The 24,181-nt window shown below is 40.3% G+C and overlaps 1 protein-coding gene across 3 annotated transcripts in view; it reads right to left on the bottom strand.

The window, feature by feature from the left end:
* Nucleotides 1-24,181, bottom strand: part of WT1 (WT1 transcription factor) — a 52,558-nt gene that overhangs the window by 25,176 nt on the left and 3,201 nt on the right. For 2 of the 3 annotated variants that reach the window (XM_040410199.1, XM_040410200.1), the window contains exons 2-4: nt 20,055-20,177; nt 17,585-17,687; nt 1,292-1,369 (exon numbers count right to left, since the gene is read on the bottom strand). In XM_040410199.1, coding sequence (XP_040266133.1) covers nt 1,292-1,369; nt 17,585-17,687; nt 20,055-20,177 — 304 coding nt within the window. The remainder of the gene's footprint in view (nt 1-1,291; nt 1,370-17,584; nt 17,688-20,054; nt 20,178-24,181) is intronic. The other variant, XM_040410201.1, reaches the window with a different exon arrangement.

Raw genomic sequence — 24,181 nt, 5'->3', positions numbered from 1 at the left:
TGTTTCTAGAAAGCTGTTCAGTAATTATTTAAGTTTAATTTATTTCCAAGTTAATTTATTTTTCACAGTTATAGTTTTTTCAAGTTGATATAGAGCTTACAAATTTGTAATAAATATTATTGAAAACATTGAAAAAAGTTTGTGCATGTTTTCTTAACTTTCTTGGGGGGGGGGGGGGGGGGGGCGCCAAACAAAGGGTTCGCCCCGGGTGCCAAATGCTTTAGGTACGCCCCTGACGGGTGACGAGTATTTTCCTTTTTCTTATTGTTATCAGTGTTAACCCATATTTAAAGAGGTTAACTTTCTAAGCATAGAAAACCTCTATTCTCAATATAGTAAGACTATAGTCTTTTATTATGTGTTAAATGAAGGAGAGAGATAAAATATCTGAAGAAAAAAATTCTAGATTTCTCTCTCCTGGGATTTAAACCTGGGACATCTCCATGGTAAGGCTATAGTAAGTACTGTATATGATATGTACATGTTTGGACACAGCTCCACCCTCAGCATGCTGATGGCTAGCCCTGTCAATCAAGAGGAAGGGGAAGTGCATAGAGCACAGAGGTGTTACAAAAGCAATGCTCCAAGTATTCAGCCCTGTTGCCTGGTGCTCCAATTGCTCATTTGCATATGAATAAAATGAATATATCTCTGCAGCTGTATAACATACAGACAAAAGAAATAGTAATAAAAATATAAAATAAAATAAAAAAAGAAAGCCCTAGTTTTAATCAGCATGATCAACCCTACCAGGCAGTATGCCTGGTTTAACAGAGTTGATCATGCTGACAAAGGCTCTTTAATACTTTTCTTTCTGGACCTTTACAAAATGTAGTTGAGTCCTCCGCTCTGGATGCTACATGGGATTTGGCTCTGATGGTTTTATAGTTCTGTACAGCTAGGCAAACTATTAGGTCTGTCTGGGTTTTCAGCCTCAGGATTTAAAGGTTTCAGCTCATGACATGGCCGTATTTTTAGTTTTGTTAATTTAATTTGTTTTATTCATTTATATAGCACCAGCATAGACCACAGCCCTGTACAGAAGAGACTGTCATCACATTAGTCCCTGTCCTCACCGGGTCTTACAATCTTGACAGTTGTATTTCACTTCATGAACACTCTTATACTTTCATAGACAATGAGACCCTATTGAAAAAGGACATTGATGCCAAATGACTATCCTGGGCACAGCACCACCCTTGTCCTTAGGCTGTGTTTGGTATTGCAGCTCAGTTGTTGGACAGGCTTCTACAATTTCTGCAAAGGGGAAAAAAACTATGAAGAGTCCTACCTCTTCAGTGATGTACCCAGGTTCATCTGATTCCATGTCATACATTCCAGCTGTGAGGTCATCTGGTAGAGGTTATCACTGGAAAAACCCCAACACAAGAGACACTGGTTACTGTACAGACAAATAATATCCTGAGACATATTTGCTTCTTGTGTGTCCATCCACCCCCCCTGGTGCCCACCCACACCCTCTGTAACCCTGTCCATTCACTGAAAACTTGGACCTGTAAAGTGGGGAGCGTTAGGTAGGGCGATGGATCCTTGGGTGCATGGTGGCATGTTGTTACTTGTGTGTTAGGTAGGGCGATGGATCCTTGGGTGCATGGTGGCATGTTGTTACTTGTGTGTTAGGTAGGGTGAGAGACCCTTCAGTTCATGGTGGTATGTTGCTACTTGTGTGTTAGGTAGGGTGAGACACCCTTCAGTTCATGGTGGTATGTTGCTACTTGTGTGTTAGGTAGGGTGAGAGACCCTTCAGTTCATGGTGGTATGTTGCTACTTGTGTGTTAGGTAGGGTGAGAGACCCTTCAGTTCATGGCGGTATGTTGCTACTTGTGTATTAGGTAGGGCTAAGGACCATTTGGTGCATGGTGGTATGTTGTTACTTGTGCCCCAAATTCCTACCAATCAAGAGAAAAAAGGGTCGGCTTTACTTACATCCATGTCGCTGTGTTTGGTACTGCAGCTCAGATCCATTCATTTGAATTGGGTTGAGCCTGCACTGAGCGGCAGTACCAAATATGGCCACATGGACCGGATCTCTGTTGCATCAGGTATTCCATCAAACACTGCAGCCTCTTCTTTCTGTTGACTGGTGGGTGTACAGTGGCCCTGCCACAGATCACATACGGAGGGCCCGTTCTAACAGCAGGTTATACAGCTACAAGCATTATTAAGATGCCATGTTACTATATTCCAAAAACTGCATAACAGGTAACTGATTATGTTAAATAGTCCTCCAATTTCAGAAGGAAAAAGCAACTCAATGTCTGGACCTTTAAAGGGGTTGTCCGGGTTCAGAGCTGAATCCGGACATACCCTTATTTTCACCCAGGCAGCCCCCCTGATGTTGGCATCGGAGCATCTCATGCTTCAATGCGGCTCCCTTGCCCTGCGCTAGATCGCGCAGGGCACAGGCTCTTTTGTTTATCATAACACACTGCCGGGGGGAAGCTTCCGCACAGCAGTGTGTTCGGTGATGTCACTGGCTCTGATGGGCGGGCTTTAGCGCTGCCCTAGCCGTTTTACTGGCTAGGGCAGCTCTAAATCCCGCCCATCAGTGTCGGTGACGTCACCGGGCTTCCTGGAAGCCCAATGGAGAGCCCCGGTACATCACCGGATCTCCAAAAAATGCCTTTGCCCTGCGCAATTTAGCTCAGGGCAAAGGAGAGCATCGGAGCATGAACTGCTCTGATGCTCAAGTCAGGGGGGCTGCCTGGGTGAAAATGGAGGAATGTCCGGGTTCAGCTCTGAACCCGGACAACCCCTTTAAAAAAAAAAACTAAGACTAAGATTTTGACTAAACCATTGTTAGTAGACAGCAGGGTGCTTTATGGCTGGGTAGGGCTCTTGGGTGGTACTGTTTCACCTTGAGGATGGCGCTGGATCTTTGTAAGGAAAATCAGTAACACCCTTCCACCCTCCAAGAGCATCAGTACCTTAAAGCAAGATATTCTGGAATCTCATAAAACCAGAAGCCGGAGCCAAAGCAGAGGCCCATTTATGCGGCTCATCTTATACAAATGAAAAAAAAATTTGACTCTATGTCTGCGTGATTTTATTTGCTGATACATCATTTGCTATATATTTTTATTAAAATTATGGAAACACAAATATAATTTTTTATGTACTGGTCCACACAATGTATCATGTCTGTAAATATTTTACATTTTAGCCTTGATACATGTGTGATACTCAGCTCTAAAAGTCAGTCTTTCATTATCATCAGTAGTTACATTGTTAATTTTTTTTTTTTTTTATGTTTCATGCAGCTGGAAAATAAAAAGTATATAAATAAAATAATACATAGTAGTAAAGTAAAAGTAATAAATAAATATAAATAAAAAAATAGATGACCAGAAATGTTAAAGTTTTTTGTTTTCATCATTGGTATATTGAAGACATGAAATAATTCCTTTAAAAAGCAGTAACAAGTTATGGACGTAACTTTGTGTTTATTTGAAAATTCTTGGAATTCCTTGTAGGATCTGTCTCCCCCTTTTCTCCAATTATAAGTAATGACAAGAGAACTCACCGGTTATTTGGTTATTATTAAACAGACAGTGTAAATACATTACTTAAAATATTTGAACTCTGGAGGGAATCCATGGATCGTATACGTGTTTCAGACGGGAACTGAGTGTTTACACACTTGTGCATGGAATGGGTCACTGAAATGTGAATACCGGGCAACTACAAGAGTCATTATATAGGCTAGTAATGAGCCTGCTACCATGATATACCGTACTACTAACTTACTCATAGGCGGGTAATAGAAACTAGTCCAAAGGAGCATTATGAGATGCTTGCTTGTTTGCGTGGGTTTCCTCTCACACTCTAAAGACATACTGATAGGGAACTTAGATTTTGAGCCCCATTGGGGACAGCGAGTGATGCTAATGTCTGTAAAGTGCGGTGGAATATAGGGCTATATAAGTGCATAAATAAATGTGGTGGATAGTCATCTGTATGAAACTGATGAAAACCACTTTGATCAGAACAGAGATTTCTCTTCCCTAAAATCTAAATAATAATAATAATAATAATATAAATAAAATATTAATAAAAACATTTACATTTGGTGGAGCCTATTTACTTTGGGGCCCTGTGATTTCTGCAAAGAAAAGAGTGTGAATAAGTATACATTTCACTTCAAATATATCCTCGGCCTTCTGTTATAGTAACATGCCTTGATATACCCATTATAGGCTATACAGAGTGTGTTTGGCCAGCTTACACCACTCGGTGCAGCATCTGGCCTGGCATTGAGCTCATACAATATCCTTCATATCAATTCTTAAACGAGCGGCTCTCCTGCAGTTTCCCCATCGTCTCGTGCTGGTCTGTACCATTACATTTAGCAATTCCACAAATTCTTCCTGTAGCAGAGTGTAATTAATATCTTCAAGACCAGTTTTTTTATTTTTTATTAGAAATACCAGCTCGGGATCTTGCAGCAGGAGTTTCTTCTAAAAACCCGCACCGAGCTGACGTGTCATTATTAACATGAAATATTTCTTCTTTCTTCATGTTCTGCACTTTTCAACAAGTCATGTCATTCTTTTCCAGTTTGTCATTAATCTATATGTGTCGCCTATCATTGTGCTATACTGGACGTGAACCGCCAGAAGTAGCAAACACAGAGTCTGCTTAATTGGTAATTGCCCTTTAAATTGGGGAAGGACCAGTAATGAGACATAAAGTTGGGCACATAGCGGTTTTCACTGGTATTTCCATAGGGATGGTATTTCCACACTGGGATAACCAGAGGAGATTATACTGAGGGTCCAGCCATATAGAAGCTCTGCTGGTATCATTAAAAGCACAGGTCCTATCACAATTTCTGATATAAGCCAAAAATGAATACACCCCAGTAGCCCATTACAGCTGGGGCTCCCTATTGTGTTATAAATTGGGCCCCTATGAGGTGCGAGCCTGATCCCCTGAGAATGTCTGATTGCACCCACATATGCTAAGTGTAAATGGCACGTCAGGGTGTCACTGACGTTCCAGCGACAGGTGGCAGGAGATCGGTGAGACTGGCAACACGTGGTTTGATCTGACATGTTTTCTGCTTGGATCAAATGACGTTTCTGGTGCTTGCCACATCTTCTTTCCCAACGTGTGGCTATTGTGGTCATTTAACCCTCTCTCTATTTATAGTTGTTTCTCCCACTATGCTATGCGGTTTATAGCTTCTGTTGGAGTTGTGGATTGCTGGTGTGTGGATCTCGGCTGAGTTTCTGGTGCTGCCATAGCCACTTGAAGTTAAGTGTTTTCTTTCCCTTTTGTATTTTGTTTGGGTTATTTTGTGTGCTGCATTTCCCTGTCATTTGTACTAAGGCCTGAGGGAGACTCCTGTTCGTTCTTCCTTTTGGAGGAACAGGTTGTCTCAGTCCTGACCTTAGTACCAGGGTCCTATAGGGTGAGTTAGGACACTAGGTATTCCTGTGTATGAACTCACCTACCTCTGGGGTCTGTTCATACTAGTAGTTAGTCAGGACTTTGATTAGGGTTTTACTAGGAGGTGTCCATCTCCTTTCCCTAGTTTACAGGCCGTATTCCCTGTTTCCCCCTTCCCTCCTATGTTCGGTGTGGTGTTTCCATCCCACACCCGAACGTGACATAGGGTCAATGTAATTAACCATTTTGTGTCTGACCTGGATACTTGGAGCTTTCATGACACAGGGGTTGAATACTTATGCAGCATTTTCACAGTTATTTTAGGAATATCTTCTGACAAATCATAAATTGTGAGTTTTATTTAAGAACATACTGGTTTGCATTAGAAGATAATGTCTAAAACCATGATTGTAGGTGTCATTGGAAAGCCATACTAATTTGTTAAATTGGGGTTTGAATATTTTGCTAGTGATTGTAATGATAGCGTTAATGGGCAGACTAGATGGGCCAAATGGTTCTTATCTGCCGACACATTCTATGTTTCTATGTTTCTATGTTAATGGATGGATAGATAGATAGATAGATAGATAGATAGATAGATAGATAGATAGATAGATAGATAGATAGATAGATAGATAGATATTACAGGAGATAGGTAGATATAGATATATTTTGAAACAGATATTTTAAATGGCATGATAATATTTTATTCTGATACATAATAGAGATAGAATAGATGATAGATTAGATAGACAGATATATAGATAATAGATAGATAGACTGATAGATCAACAGAGACAGATAGATAGACTTATGAACAGACAGAGAAGATAGATAGATAGATAGATAGATAGATAGATAGATAGATAGATAGATAGATAGATAGATAGATTAGAACTTAAAAAATAACTTTTTATTTAGGGGAAACTATTTTTATTCTTCACATATGGTAGCTGGCTATACGATTGTGGAAATTAGGGAGCACATGGAGAGTTAATGTTTGGAATGTTCTGGGCTCCTGACAAGTGAAACCCTCCAGCAGTGTAAAGGTGACGACAGTTTTACTATACTGCCTGATATGAAATGGGAGATCTGGGCTACCCATTGTTAAACAGTACAATTATCTGGGATCATCTTGGAAAAGAATAGACAGAAATAAATGAAGTGATTTGTGTTGTTCTGTAAATTTGGAACCAAATGATGACTCTGAATGGAACACGTATAAGTCAAAGCTGGAAGGGTGACTGCTATATAAACCTGCAGAAACCATTAGCATCATAAAGCTACACATTGCTGCCCATATTTCACTAATCTCAAGTGTCTTGTTAATAGTCTCATGGGTGGATGGATATGATAGGCAAATAGATAGATAGATAAATTATTGATGATAGATAGATAGATAGATAGATAGATAGATAGATAGATAGATAGATTTTATACATGTATATGGTGTCGATGGTTCTCTGGAGCATCATGTTCATCCATTTTAATTAAAGCTTGATTCTAATAGTTGGAACCATCTATGAGCGTTTGTGGAACAAAAAGTTCATTTCAAGAGATATAAACCTTTCTGGGTCAGATCGTCAGATCTGCCCATGTAGTTATGTAACTTATGTTCATGTACATGGTTTTTTTATTTATTTGGACTAATTTTCCCAATTTAAATCAATCCCTCCTGTATATAGCACTTCCTGGTGCTGTATCCAACCAAACCCATGATGCCCTTCTCCTTTCTCTGCCAGAACTCCAGCACCTCCCCTACCAACGCCCAGCTAGTTTATAACTCCTCCCACCCAGCTAGTTACATAGACACTCCCCTATCACCACCCCTAACACACAGCTAGTTCATAGCTCCTCCCAACCAGCTAGTTACATAGACACTCCCCTATGACTGCCCCTAACACCCAGCTAATCTATAACTCCTCCCACTCAGCTAGTTACATAGACACTCCCCTATCACCACCCCTAACACCCAGCTAGTTTATAGCTCCTCCCACCCAGCTAGTTACATAGACACTCCCCTATCACTGCCCCTAACACCCAGCTAATCTATAACTCCTCCCACTCAGCTAGTTAAATAGACACTCCCCTATCACCACCCCTAACACCCAGCTAGTTTATAGCTCCTCCCACCCAGCTAGTTACATAGACACTCCCCTATCACTGTCCCTAACAACGTCCAGCTGGTTTATAGCTCCTTCCACCCAGCTATTTACATAGAATGACTGCCCCGCCCATGGACATGACATCACAGGAAATAATAAGGAGCTGCAAGGACATGGTCATGTGACCACAGCCCAGAACAAAAACAATGGGTGCTTCCTTGTGAAATACCAGAAGTGAGGTAATCGACTACAGGAGCTCCCTTTATGAATGATTAGTTTAAAGGATATTCATGCAAACGAAAAAAAACTCTTAAAAGTCCTACACACCCTCCGCCATTACCCTGTATAGTATCAATATTGTAGGATTTTCATACAATAGACATTTTTTGTATATCCACAAAGCATGACATAAATATAAGACAGGTGTTCCACCTTGGGGACCCCACCTCTTGTGAGAATGGGTGTCCACTATCCTCCTGTAGATATGCTGTGCATGTCTAGACATCTAATGTGGTGGAGCACATGTCCTGTTTGACCTCTATGATCTAGCCTTGAAGGCACCTTGTACCCATCCTCAATGGGATGTTTGAGTACAATCAGTAGAAAGATGGTAAGGACTCATTGGAGAATCTGTACATAATTGAGGTGGTTAACACTAACCCAAAGTTTTATTAAAGGCTATATTTCTCAACAGACCAAAAGATCTCAGGTCTTATGCCAGCTGGAAATTCAGACACAGCCATGGGCTCATGGAGAGCTCCAGCCCAGGGTCGGACTGGCCTACCAGAGTACCAGAGGTTCCTCTACTGGGCCCAAGCTCTGACAGTAATGGACCCGTAATAAATCAGTGCCCTTAAGGTCCTGTATACACAGAGGGTGGGCCCTCAGAATCATTTCCTCTGGTGGGCCCAAGGGACTTCAGCCAATGCTCCAGCCAATGACACTGGTAACCCAAGATCAACTATCAGTCTTCTTCCTTCCACATCTTACTACTTTATGTTATTGTATTTAAAAAAAATAGTTTCCATTCAGCGCTGTCTAAAAATAATCTTATATCAGACCATTGGAAGTACATTTCTTCTCTACCGCAAAATGCGTCGAAAGATTGAATTGGATTGATGCACTTTGGAGACAAATAAAAGGAAACCAAGTCCAAGTGAAAAAGAGGAACTTTAAAGGAACTCAGTAGTAGATCATTCTGAGTTTGTCTTGGCCCGCAGGGTAAGGATGACGAGTTCTTGACCCCTGCAGTGGATGAAGCTTTAATCTACACTGCGACTCCCCCATTCTGCAAGCCCTGGAAGTGTGACTCATGTAGCTGGGATGGCTTGTTCGCTGCCTGAGGGGCCTGCGATGGGCTAGGTTCAACATCTGCAAGCTAAGGGTATAGATAGCGCAATACTTGGCCCAAAAAAGTACTACTACTAATCATAAGTAATTAATTCATGAATTAATAAACTAATGATATATAAAGTAATAACGACAGGACAAATAAACGTTAGCGACTAATATCTATAACACATTTGTCAAATTTTGCTACAATGTTCTACTCAATATTCTCCTTCCTATGAAAGTATTCTAAACACAGTTACTGAAACCAGCGGTTTAATGCCAGCCTTAAAGGGGGTTTCCACCTTTATGAAGGAAGTTGTAATTTTGTAATGTATTTCTTTTACCTTTATTGCTCCTATCTTCTGCTCTGGGCTGTGGTCACATGTCCATGCAGCTCTTATTTCCTGTGATATTATGTCGATGGGCAGAGCAGTGATTGTCTATGTAGTAGCTGGGTGGGAGGAGCTATAAACTAGCTGGGTGTTAGGGGCAGTGATAGAGGAGTGTCTATGTAACTAGCTGGGTGGGAGGAGCAATAAACTAGCTGGGTGTTGTTAGGGGAGGTGATAGGGGAGTGTCTATGTAACTAGCTGGGTGGGAGGAGCTATAAAATAGCTGGGCGTTGTTAGGGGAGGTGATAGGGGAGTGTCTATGTAACTGGCTGGGTGGGAGGAGCTATAAACTAGCTGGGTGCTGTTAGTGGCAGTGATAGGGGAATGTCTATGTAACTAGCTGGGTGGGAGGAGCAATAAACTAGCTGGGTGTTGTTAGGGGAGGTGATAGGGGAGTGTCTATGTAACTAGCTGGGTGGGAGGAGCTATAAAATAGCTGGGCGTTGTTAGGGGAGGTGATAGGGGAGTGTCTATGTAACTAGCTGGGTGGGAGGAGCTATAAAATAGCTGGGCGTTGTTAGGGGAGGTGATAGAAGAGTGTCTATGTAACTAGCTGGGTGGGAGGAGCTATAAACTAGCTGGACATTGTTAGGGTCAGTGATAGGGGAGTGTCTATGTAACTAGCTGGGTGGGAGGAGCTATAAAATAGCTGGGTGTTGTTAGGGGAGGTGATAGGGGAGTGTCTATGTAACTGGCTGTGTGGGAGGAGCTATAAAATAGCTGGGCGTTGTTAGGGGAGGTGATAGAAGAGTGTCTATGTAACTAGCTGGGTGGGAGGAGCTATAAACTAGCTGGACATTGTTAGGGTCAGTGATAGGGGAGTGTCTATGTAACTAGCTGGGTGGGAGGAGCTATAAAATAGCTGGGTGTTGTTAGGGGAGGTGATAGGGGAGTGTCTATATAACTGGCTGGGTGGGAGGAGCTATAAAATAGCTGGGCGCTGTTAGGGGAGGTTATAGAGGAGTGTCTATGTAACTAGCTGGGTGGGAGGAGCTATATACTAGCTGGGCATTGTTAGGGGCAGTGATAGGGGAGTGTCTATGTAACTAGCTGGGTGGGAGGAGCTATAAAATAGCTGGGCGTTGTTAAGGGAGGTGATAGGGGAGTGTCTATGTAACTAGCTGGGTGGGTGGAGCTATAAAATAGCTGGGTGTTGTTAGGGTCAGTGATAGGGGAGTGTCTATGTAACTAGCTGGGCGTTGTTAGGGGCGGAGCTGGAGCTGTGGCAGAGGAAGAAGAAGTGCATCATGGGTTTGGTTGGAAGTGCTACATACAGGATGGAAGCAGACCAGAGGAATTGGTTTACATGGTGAAAACGGGTCAGGAGAGTCCAGATTTAAAAAGAAAGCATGGGGAGGATGTACATGAGGAAGCAACAGCGTGAGCCTATCAGTTAATGACCATAGTAATCCTGAAAACCCCGTGGTATCAGATGTACCACAAGGGGAGGCGCTAGTGTAAATTCTGAAAAATGCACTAGGGGCGCCTACGCCCTACCCCCTACCCATACCATCCACTACTGCCCACTTATTTAAAAAGTGAGAAATGTGGTACAAACCCTTTAAAAGGTGCCAGTTTTTGAGCAAGTGTAGCTCACACCAAAATATGCAACTTTTTTTAGGCCAGAAAACTGGCATAGGGGGTTTGGTAAACATGCTGTATTGAAGGGATTCTGTGAGTAATGTGCACCCAGCAAAACTGCAGACAGCGCTATATAGATGACAGGGGGAGCATTGAAAGCTGGGGAGATGGTCGTGCAGCTTGGACCTACCAGGAACTTGTAGTCTGGGTGCTCGGGGGATTAAAAGAAGGAAGAAAGCTGCAGGGCCGTTGCCTCTGATATGTTATACTGCTCACGCATCAGCTATTGTATATAGCGCCATCAGTAAGAACTTCTGACAGATTCCCTTTAAGCCAGTGTTGTAGTTTGGCTGTTTTCAGCCTCCATAGTTTCATGTGCCCCATATTATTATTGGTACCCAGTTCATGCAGTACCAAGGGATCCTGTGGATATGCTATAAATCTGTTTTGTAAGAAAACCCCTTAAATACATCTACTCATGTTTACAGACCACCATTTCCTCCAGTGAGCACTGGTACTATGATAACATACGTAATCCCTGACATCTTATATGTTTTACTTTATCTGTACATCCACTTGAAGTAATAGGTCTGGAATTACCTCGGAAATAAAGTCTGCTCAACATTTTTGAAACATAATCGATAAAGGTTTTTAATAAATGGCTGTGTGGTTTAGGCAACGGTTGTTCCTATGGGCTATTAGGACATACAGAGATAATATGGGGGTGCCTCTTATCAGGACCACCTCAATTAGCCAGAGTGGAGAGCCAATGGAAAGAATGGGTCTTACTCTGGAGGACCACATGCATCCATCATAGGCATAGCTACCTGGGATATGGCATCTAGTATGGGGCACAGGAGCTGAGAGGACCCTGATCTGTTTTTAAGGGAGTCTAAGAGGTGAGGGAGGAGGCGGTAAATATAGGGAGGCAAGAAAGTCCTCAAATAAGGAGCTCCAAATGTTTCAGAAACGAATAAAACAATGACCACTGACCATGATGATCTTAAACTTTACATCTAGTCACAGCTGACGGTGGTCCTTGGTGAACACACAAAGTTTACTGTGGTACCACATGGGTGCTAAGGGTTATTTGTCCAACTCCTGGCACCCATGTGATACTTAAGATGCCCGGTGGTCTCAATGGGCACCATGTAATGTTTTTCTTTATAGTTTTTACCCAATGAACTTCTATAGTTAAAGGGGTTTTGCAAGTTCCTGATATTGATGTATTATCTGTATGTTGTGTTTTATCTCTTCTGTATTTATGATTGTATCATAGAACTTGAAAAATACAATAAAGAAGATTTTTAAAATAAAAGAACATGACCCTTCTGTCCTGGGCTTAGGTGGAGCACCAGTGATTGACTGAGAGGGTGCTTCCAGACAATTCCTGTGTGTCAAATCAGGAGCCCAAAGTAGAGAGCAGCGAGGACCCTGGCATGGCAATGGTATTGGATCGATGGAACACCCCTTTAAGAAAGCAGCCAAATGAGCCTGATTTTGTACTAAAGCTAGTGGTCATCTCTCTGCCCCCACTGTTTTTAGCAGGTCATATAAGATGCACTAAACACCAGAGAACAGCAAAGAGCACAGAAGAATGTTTCCAAGAATCTGAAATATTTTGTCCATTCTAAGGCATAATGGAAGTGAAATTCTTGAAAAAAAAATTAGCAAATGCTATTTCCTTCTAGGTGTTAGAGCTATATTTTTACATTAGAGCTACTAAAGAGAAAACATGTAGGAACAGATTCCATGCCAAGGTAGAACGCATCAATATTTATTGGATCTGGAGTCATCCTAGGGGAAATATGACTTCATTTTCCCCACTGGTTCTACGGTGCAGTTTGTACCAGTCACCAGACAAGTCTTATCAGAGTGATACAGGACTGTATCCAAGTTCACCCAGAGTTGAGAAATGATTTCCTATTCACTGCCGAAAATGTTAGGAAAGGGAATGTGATACTTTAAGTGTGTCTTGAACCTGCACTATATCTTTTTCTGCACTTACAAGAAAAGGTGGAAATTCTGCAAGGTTAATTATGATGAAAAGCTTTTTAATAATATCTGGTGAAACTGAAATTTACCAGCAAACATAGCAAAGTCCTCTACAGTCCAAGTGGACAATTAAAAATTGTGGATTACCGTACGTGAGGAAGGCACAGACATGTGACAACTATCGCCGTTAGAAAAAGCTCGCTCCTCTTTATTTATTATGTTTTTTACAGCGGAAAAAATCCATTAAAGTAGATGGAATTTCTAGTAATTGGTTTTGGGTTTTTTTTTGTTTGTTTTTTAATGGACCATGCTAGGGCTATCTCATGGATATTGTACGTTGTACTGAATATGAAGGAGAATAAGGGCAATTGAAAACAATTGTTAAATTTTTAGATACAAATCATAATTCTGAGATAAAAAGTTAGAATCCTGACTTTATATCTTTTTTTGACTCCTTATTTTAGAATATTAACTTTCTGTCTGAGAATTCTACCTTTTTTTCTGCATTTTGACTTTTTTATTTTAGAATTCTGACTTTCTACTTCAGAATCTTTTTAGATTCCTGGAGCCGTGTTAAGAAAAAAAAACGAAAATTACAAATTCTGTCAGAATTGTACATGTCTGTTTTAGTAATTTCTTGCATTCTCCATGTAATAATTCTGGAGCATCTATTCTTATGACTCTTACATTGCTGCTGCTGCTGCTGTTGTTGTTGTTGTTGTGTCATTCCTTTATTATTCCTGCCAGAAGTGTATAAATGAATTGCCAGCAGTCTGCAATAAAAGTCCATCTGGGTGTTACCAGTTTGGGGGGTGTCCCTGCACAGTCTGATGCTGTCAGCACTGATTGGACAGTGTCAGACTGTACGCCTTCAGCTGGTAACACCCATCTGGACATTTTAGTGCAAACTGCTAGCAATTCATTCTAGACTAAGGCCCCTTTCACACGGGCAATACGGATTGGGGCCGGATAGGATGCGGGTGCGTGGCAGGGAAATCGTGCGAGTGAGCGCACAATTGCAGTCAGTTTTGACTGCGTGGTTCAGTTTTTTCCGCGCCAGTGCAATGCGTTTTGCACGCGCGTGAGAAAAAACTGAATGTGGTACCCAGACCCGAACTTCTTCAATGAAGTTCGGGTTTGGGTTAGTTGTAGTGTAGATTTTATTATTTTCCCGTATAACATGGTTATAAGGGAAAATAATAGCATTCTGAATACAGAATGCATAGTAGAAGGTCAATTGAGGGTTAAAAAAAAAAAAAAAACTCATCTCCTCCATAGCTGCCGGTCTCTGCTTTTTCTTCAGAACCTGTGGTGACATCACTGAGCTCGTCACATGGTCCAATCACATGGTTCATCACCACGGTGATGGACCATGTGATTGGACCATGTGATGTGACGTCACCACAGGTCATTTAGCCGGCAGCTCATGATTAAAGAAGTAAGAAGAGATTGGCAACTACAAGAGGAGGAGGTGAGTTAATTTTTTATTTTTTTTAACCCCTCAACCCACATTTTACTTAGCATTCTGTATTGAGAATTCTATTATTTTCCCTTATAACAATGTCATAATGGAAAATAATAAAGATCGGGTCCCCATCCCGATTGTCACCTAGCAACCATGGGTGAAAATCGCACCTCATCCGCACTTGCTTGCGGACGCTTGCGATTTTCACGCAGCCCCATTCACTTCTATAGGGCCTGCGTTGCGTGAAAAACGCACAATATAGAACATGCTGCGATTTTCACGCAACGCACAAGTGATGCGTGAAAATCACCGCTCATGTGCACAGCCCCATAGAAATGAATGGGTCCGGATTCAGTGCGGGTGCAATGCGTTCACCACACGCATTGCACCGGCACGGAAATCTCGCCCGTGCGAAAGGGGCCTAATAGAAGAACAGCATAACAAAGAATCATAAAAATAGAGGCTGCAGAATTGTAATTATACAGGGAATTAAAGCCGTTATTAAAGCAGACACGTCGGGGGAGGTGATGGGTCCACTTCAAGTCACTTTTTTAGTAAACTTTGAGTAAAAAAAAGTCCAAACGTTAAAATTCCAACTTTTTGTCTCAGACTTGTCTAATTATGTTTTTTTTTTCATGAATCCATTGACTTAAGTGGGGGGGAACTACAACTGCAATTACAATCCCAAGCAAGAGTTCTGGGAACTGTGCCTATGGGAAGAACTTTTCTACTTAGCACTGTGAGGACTGTAACGTACTGTAACTCCACTATGGTCACAACCTCACGTTTCATCATCATGTTATGAGTTTAGAATATTATCCTGACAACTGAGAGAGGACCAGCCCTGGGAGCACAATGACAAGTGGTCAAGAGTCAACAGGACTTCCTACTGCAGCAAAATGATTTACTTTCAGCACTACAACCACACGTGGGCCCAGCCAAAGGACTTCATTATAAGAGCGGATCACCTTCAGACCACTTTAACCTATTACAATATAGGCTCATTCACCATATTGATCTCCTTTCCAGATATCTAGTTATATTGTTGTTGATGACACAAAGAATCTGCACATGCGATGCGTGTTATGAACAGACAGCATCCAGACTGAATCCTGATCCATTCATTTCAAAGGTTCTGTGCACATGAGCGTCATTGTACATGCATCATCTTTGTGTTTAGGGAAAAAAACGCAGCATGTTCTATATTGTGAGTTTTTCACGCTGTTCTGGACCCAAAGAAGTGAATGGGGCCTGCATGGACAACGGAAGACCTCTGCATGCCATGCATTTTTCACTGATGGTTGCTGGGAGATGAAGATTGTTATCCTTCAGTTTTTATTCACATGCGTCCGGATAAAATCACTGAAGAAAACAACGATTGAACTTGCCTGCAAAACCATCAGTTTTTACCTGAACAGATCCCGACACAATCCGTATTGCTCATGTGAAAGAGATCTAACTATCCTATAATTATAGGTTGTACCTTCTATGACTCGACAACTACAGCAGCAGCAGCACGGCCAATGCTAGTCTCTAAAAACACTTGAGGCATCTTAGTCCTCATACTGGAAGAGTCTAGCTACACTACTGAGTAGCAGCAATCTCTTATTTAACATATTGAAATACATTTCACAGCAGTGTGAACAAGCGTTATTGCATCAGAAAATATTTTACATGAGTGCATTATTAAATCCTGAAACATTGTATTTGAAATGTGCACTGTATTTACAAATAGTTGTATCACTAGTACCCGCCTCTAAAACCATGCAGAACAACGCTATACACCTTCCAAATGTGTCCGCCTAGCATACTCATGTGAAGCCAGGTACGTCACTGGCTCACAACAAACACCCCCTGCCCTGCGCGATGCAGCGCAAGGCAAGGGGAGCATCGGAGCAAGGAAATGCTCCGATGCTCCACCCGTACCTGATAATGGAGTGAAGGGGAGCTTACATCCGGGTTGAGCCCTAAATCCGGACACCCTTCTTTCACCATAATCATTAAACCAGGCATACTGCCCAGTGGGGTTGATCATGGGGACTAAAATGAGCAATCAGTATTACTGATAAAGAGAGATTCTTATTTTTAGTAAATTAGGTTCTAGCAGCACCAAGGGGCTGGCCTAGCCCCTCGGAGCACTGCTTTACCACTACCTCTCCCCATTGTCACCTGCTCTCCCAGTGAGATTGACAGGGCCAGGCTTCCCCATGCCTAGCCCTAAAATCTCACGCATTCACCTGTTGCAGTACCGTCGGCCTGAGTACAATGTCAGGATGGGGACAAAAGTCTTTACAGTGCCAGTGCATGCGAGAGATTTCAGGGTCAGGCATTGGCACAGCAAGGAGGCCTGGCCTTATCAATCTCATAGAAGGGGGAGTGGTGACAGGGAGAGGCAGAGGTAAAGCAATGCTCCGAGGGGCTAGGCCAGCTCCTCAGTGCTCTGAGCACCTCATTTGCATATAACTAAGTTTATGCCATCTATATTATACATATTACTAGTAAATCTGCCCCAATTTGTTCACCGTCAAAATCCCCCTGTATGTGAGACACGTACTGTATGAAATGTCTTCTAAAACATCAATGGATTTACTTTCAATGCAAGACCCAATTTATTTTTAGATTTTTTTGCAAGAGATTCGAAACAGCGCGCGTTTTGTCTATAGACTGAGTCTAGTATTGGAGATTCTATATTTTTTTTTCATTTCTAGTAGGTATAATACCACTTTAATTTAGAATAAACTCTATTTCCCAGTTGTATTGTTTGTATGTGAGATGTTATGCTGCCGCACCTTTTTTTGTTTGCTTTCTGCCTCCTAGCTTTACGGATGTGCATCCGCGACTATTAATGTGCTTGTCTAAATTTTCTTGTAGTATTGCAGCTTAGTCCTATCTAAGTAAATGAGACTGAACTGCAATACCAGGCACAGCCTGTAAACAAGAGTGGCGTAGTTTTGAAAATAAATGATTCTTTCCTAATCTTGTGCAACCACTTTAGGTGGGGTTACTATGCCATATAATATGGTGAACTGTTCACCTGCCATCATTATCCATGCATTACTCCATATTTTCTCCAATACCAAAAATCCCAAAGTCAAGAAGAGGGCTGTCCGTCCATGCTGACGTATGCGTGAACACATGTACTGTAGCTTACATGCACAGCGGCTAGAGCTGTCATACATATAGAGGACTCTCCAATGACGTGTTCATAAATATAGTAATATTTCAGAGACATTAGTATTAAACATGCTTCACACAATCATTACTGATACATGACCCCAATCATCAGACATCTGACAACCTACCTGTTGTATGGAGATCTGAGCAGGAGGGCCTGGCTGCCCGTGCAGCTGTCAGTAGGGGTATGGCAGCCATACACTGGAGGAGGCACTGAGTACTGCTGGTCTCCTGCAGGGAAATCACATCCAATCAGCAAACATCACCCCGACATGTCGCCCACCATCATCTACATCCATTACCCGTCTGTCTTCTTACAAAATCCACATGTAAACCTGATTGCTACTTGTTTGCATCTTAGAGAACTATCTACAAAAGATTAGAACATCTCTCTATAAACAGAATTTGGAGGATACTAAATCTCCTTATGGAGGCTGACCAGTCTGTGTGAGGAGACTTAAAGGGAACCTGTCAGCAGTTTTATGGTGTCCTAACTAAGGGCAACATAAATAAGTGACTGATTCTCTTAGCAAAATGCTGGGTCACTTTCTTTAATTGACCCAGTCAATCTGCCAATATCTTGTATTGCAAAGCTCCAGCTCATAATGATGAGTCATGAATATTCATGACCTTCTGACTCTCCCCGCCTACCTGCTGCTGATTGACAGTTATTTTCCATATGAATCAGCAGCAGGTGGGCAGGGGAGTGGCTATAGCTCTGAATTAAAAAACGCTGGACTCACTGACATCACGCTGGACTCAAATCAGCTCATTAACATGCGGCATCTATGTGTGTATATTATGAGGTAACCATCTGTCACACCAGTAAGTGAATACATCTAAGGTACTTTTTAGTAGTTAATGATTGTATATAATTAGTTAGATTATAATCAAATATCCACATGACAGGTTCCCTTTAAAGGCTCTACATGCTCCTCTGGAATTCTGGGAAGAAAGGGATGCATAGGAGCTCATGCCACCAGATGTAAGGCAGCTACCCTATAAGTCAATGGTGGACCTAGGTCGAATTAGATCACACAGTAGCTATCCTACATCTGGTGGCTTTAGAGGTAGAGCTTGCTAAAAACTCATTTGCATCACCTCTTCCTATAAACATGAACTCATCTAACTTTCTTGAAAGATTAGATAAATAGATGGATAGATAGATAGATAGATAGATAGATAGATAGATAGATAGATAGGAGATAGATAGATAGATAGATAGATACATGGATTAGATAGAATGTCAGGTGAGAGATAAAAGTACATATATAGAGAATACATGGACATACTATACAGTAGATAACTGACATTCTGCACTACCATACTGAAAATGGAGTGTCAATTTTACTGAATATTAGAAAGCCGTAATGAGGAAAGGAGGAAAAAGAAAGAAAGTTAGGAGAGGGAGGGAGAAGAGGGAGGAAGGTTTCAGCATATTGATTGATTTATAGATGATAGATCAATGAGTTTGATAATTGACGGACACATAAACAGATAGATCATCCCAATTTTCTATTTATTGTTGGGTAGGTGATGGATATCTGTTTAGATGTAAGATAATGTTAGAGAGATATTACATGGAAAATGTATATACTATAGGTGACTGGTATTGGTAACATTGGCAGCTAACTCACTTGTCATTAAGAGAAAAAACAAAAGAGAGAGAACAAAATAAAAAAAAATTAAAGAAAAATAGAAAGAAAAGGAAAGAAAGAAAGAGAGACATGGTAGTAAGGTACTTTAAGAAAATAAAACATGATTGCTTGATTAATGGATGGATCGATGAATGGATGAGTTTGGTAGTTGATTAATTGCAGGCATAAATATTAGATAGATAGATATAGACAGATAGATATTAGATCAGGGATGGCCAACCTGCGGCTCTCCAGCTGTTGCAAAACTACAACTCCCAGCATGCCCAGACTGCCTACAGCTATCAGCCTACAGCAGGGCATGGGAGTTGTATTAGATATGAGATAGATAGATAGATAGATAGATAGATAGATAGATAGATAGATAGATAGATAGATAGATAGAAAGGGCGGCATAACATTGCAGATGATAAGTGGTAACAAGTAGATGAAATACAAAGATAATAATAGAAGAAAGATTCTGTAAATGATTAATAGTTTGTGTTTCATGTAAACTCCTGTCGGCAGCTGAAGGGCCACATGCCGGCTGCTGGGATAGTACACAAAGCTGTGGACATCACTGTGTGTATTCAGACAAGCTTGGCTTAGCAGAGATCCTCGGCCATGTATTGTGCTGTCTCCCCTATCTCACATGCCATCATTCAGCGAAGATGCATCTGTTGTTCTGCCCAACTAGGGGAGAAGTCGCATTTGTTACCTGTGATTTAAGCGACGGCTGCAGGAATGACTACTGCACACAGAACGCCGCACATATGCACAATGACACTGTCCCTAATCAGACAGTGACACGTTCAGCTCTGTACAAGGGTCAGTTCTGGGAACGTCTAAAAATTACAGTGTAATAACAAGAATATATAGAAAGGAATAAATGTCCTGCTCTTTGCTGTAATATGGTAACACAATGACACATTACACTATGCACAGACATATACAAGGCACTTACCTAGGGAGGTTTGTTGGCTGATGGGGTCTTCATGTTTGAATGAGTGGTTAGTGAATTGTGGCGTATGGTGAGATGGAGTATGACCGTAACTTGGGGTGCCATCAAAAGCCACTGTACTGTAACCTGCAAAATAAAGACATTACCGATGTAACATGAGTAAGTTAGGAGATGATGGTGATATGGTGACAGCTGTTTCCAGGTTGGGGCTAATGTTTCTCATTGCAGAGACCGAGCAGGTGTATGGAGACCTCATACAACCACTGGGCCTGACCCCCCCAGGCTTCCTCTGAGCCGTATCAACCAGCAAACCAGCCCCCTGCCCTGCAAGAACCCCAAAACAGCTGTCTACAGGTGGAGGACTTTCGGGTTTGGCTGACATGATGCATTATGTTTTCCTATGAAGCACTGACTTGAAAGAAAGGATAAAGGATAAGTCCATACATCGTATATTTGTTCTAGAATCTTATTTGCCAAATCTGCATTGAAATTCCACAACAATGTTAACGAATGGGGGTTTAACAAAACATATACAATAGAAAGATAGATAGATAGATAGATAGATCGATCGATCATAAATCACGGTGGCTCAGTGGTTAGCTTGGGTCCTAGGTTCGAATCCGGCCAAGGACAACATCTGCATGGAGTTTGTATGTTCTCCCATGTTTGCGTGGGTTTCCTCCGGGTTCTCCGGTTTCCTCCCACACTCCAAAGACATAATGATAGGGAACTTAGATTGTGAGCCTCATTGGGGACAGTTGGAAGCTAATGTCTGTAAAGCGCTGCGGAATATAGTAGTGCTATATAAGTGCATAAAATAAATAAATATGGGATAGATAGATAGATAGATAGATAGATAGATAGATAGATAGATAGATAGATAGATATGAGGTAGATAGAAAGTTGAAATAATGGTAGATAGATGATAAATAAATACATAGATATGAGATATAGAGCAGAAATGAATGATGGATAAGATAGATAGACGGAGTTCATATCATTTGTTGGACCCCTCACAGCCCCTTAGATGGAGGTGGCTAAATATATACATCAGTTCAGTCAGGGTCTGTTTTGTACATCATCCAAAAGCTTTGCGTCTGGTAAATACAATCAAGTCTCAAAAATGGAATGAAAATCGGACAGAGAAATTATTTTATACATTGATTTCCAAACATGAAAATAAAAGAAAATATTCAGTGGGATAAATCAGCCGTATTAACACCATGTAGCGGTTTATCCGTCTCTTCTATGTGTCAGTAACTACACTTCAGTTCACTTCCAGTCAGTCAATATCTGATTGAAAAAACGGATACCACCTCCCACTATAGAGCTCGATTCACACATGCAGTTTTCCTATAAATAGTTTTTTTTTAAGCCAAGTCAAGAGTGGATCCAAAGTAGGAGGAGGAGATCTGTCTTTCCTTCCTACTTTTCCTTCCTTTTCCATCCATCTGACTTTGACTAAAATAGAAATAAACTGCATCTAAATGTTTTATTTTCTGCAGCATGTGCATGGGTTTCTGCAAGCCCTATTCGAATCAATAGGATATTTCCAACAAATCTGCCCTGTGTGAACATACATTTATTTACTGACTTCTAACCAGCAACCTGGAACATCAATGAAATATTGTGCTGGAATCCCCAGGGTTTGACTAAGGGGGCGATAGGCGTCACTAGGGTTGCCAGTCAGAATTGGACAACTTGGACAACTTATCCCAAAATCACGGACAGCCAACCATTTTTTATGGACAAATTGGAAAACCATAATGAATGGTAAAGAGTATAAGTATTGCATGTCTATAGCCCAATATACTGATAAAAACTCTATAAAAGCTGTAAAATGATGGTAATTACCATTAAAAAAAAATCTAGTCCAGAACCACCAGCCTCATAAAAATCACGGACACATCAATTTTTTTTCCATGGACATAGTAAAAAAGTCACCTATTTTTATGGACTGACCAGAAATTTCTGGACGGATGGCAACCCTGTGCGTCATGCGATAAGAAGGCTGAAGGACATTTTATGCAATGCGACACTTGATATGGTGTGACTACAATGGGACAGTCACAAAAAAATCCAGACATGACGGATTTTGTGTCGCAAGTTGCGCACAACTTTGCCTCCATTGTTTTTAATGGTAATCGCGCGCAGCAAGAGACTCACCTGCGACTTTGCCTGTAACGTGCCTGCGTTCTCCCAGCCAAATCACAGCTCTAAAATAGTCGTAGGACAGCAAGTTGCAGACAAGCCGCGCATATTTTCAAATCACGCGACTTTTCTGCTCTACGTTTACTGTAACCTTGTGATACAGTCACAAATAGGAAAAATTAAACAAACCCACACTGGCCCCATACCAAAACTACAACTCCTAGCATACTGGAAGTAGTAGTTTAGAAACAGCTGCCAAGCCGCAATACTGGTCTGTAGGAAAATATATAGGGGACATTTTCAGGGGTATTTTGCTTTATAGACTTTGGTAGTTTTTTTTTATGTGTCTTCAAAGAAAAACATAAAAATGAATATGCAAAAAAAAAACAAATTTTCATTTTTATGCAGTTTTACAGACAGAAAAAAGCAAAAAAATAAAATAAAATACGAAACTATTACGATGTTCCTATGTTTTTTGATTTAAATATTGACAACAGCAATCTTAAAAATAAATATGCAAAAAAAAAAACATTTTAATTTTTTTATCAATTTTTATGCCATTTTAAAGGCAAAAAAAAGCAAAAAAAAAATGTAAACCCTTTCTATGTTTTCTGAATTAAATATTGACAACAGAGATCAGTTACTGACTAGACATTTGTTCTGTTACATTTATCTGAATGAATTTTGCAGAAATCCATGTAAATGCTGCAGAAACAACCCATTCACTTATATATTTTCAATGGCAGAAATTCTATTATTAGAGCCTAATACTCCAGAAGGGCTGTGGTTATCATATTATTAATAATTATTAGCCATTATGAAAGCAGGAAAACACTTTATATTACATTGGGAAACATAACATCATCATATCTAAAAAGTGAATTTATTTTAATGTATTTATAATTTTCGGGAACATTACATAGCATATACATGATCTGTAATATGTGAGGCATTAATAGGCTTGTTAGTTGAAAATAATAATAAAAATTACAATAAATACATTCATTATAATCATAAATATAATAATACTAATAATAATCAAATAATAGTATTAATAATAATCATACATTTAATAATACTAATAATAATCAAATATTAATAGTAATAATAATCAAATAATAATAGTAATAATAATAATCATAAATATAATAATACTACTATAATAATAATAATAATAAAAATAATAATAATTCTGCTATATCTATTATTATGGAAATGTATATTATAAAAATAGTAACATCTATTACATTTTTTCGAATTTTAAATCTAGACAATATCTCAATTTTCCACTGATGAAGGAATACATGTCACTAGTAATAACAATTGTTGCACCCTGTGAGTTAATGAGATTTTTTTTTATTTTGTTTTGTTTTGTGATTTTTTTAAAAGAAATACAGTTATAAATAGCATTAATCCCAGTGAATGGAAAATTACTTGACAAAGAAAAAACAGCCTCCCAATATGTACAGCAAACAAATAGAGTCAGCCCTTTCTTCAGCCCTGGGGTCATCCATCACCCCTGGAACAGGCACTTTCATTAATTACATGGGGCAGTTTAGTGCAATAATGCAATGTGGCAATAGAAAGTAAACATAGTAATTACAATATAATTTTTTTACCCCCCTCCCCCACACTTTTTTTTCTTCATCCTTTTTTTCCGCAAATATAGAAAATTAGTGAAACTTTACAATGTGCACATTAACTAGAAGATGTAGTAAGAAGAAGAATAACACCGACAGCCAGAATAATGGACTATTCTAATATCCAGATGATTTTTTACTTTTTATTTTCTAATTGTCTATTTTGTAATACGGTTTAAACCAGATAAATTGAAACGTTTTCCTGTAAAACCCCTGTAACTACTGAATTAATAACTGTTATAGTATTGTATAGAACTAAAATAGAGGTGTGGGTACTGGCCCATACACACATAGATAGATAGATAGATAGATAGATAGATAGATAGATAGATAGATAGA

The sequence above is a fragment of the Bufo bufo genome, chromosome 10, assembly GCF_905171765.1.
Source record: "Bufo bufo chromosome 10, aBufBuf1.1, whole genome shotgun sequence".
Taxonomy (NCBI): Eukaryota; Metazoa; Chordata; class Amphibia; order Anura; family Bufonidae; genus Bufo; species Bufo bufo.
The sequence above is the reverse complement of the archived record's forward strand: the minus strand, read 5'-3'. Positions and strand labels throughout refer to the sequence as shown.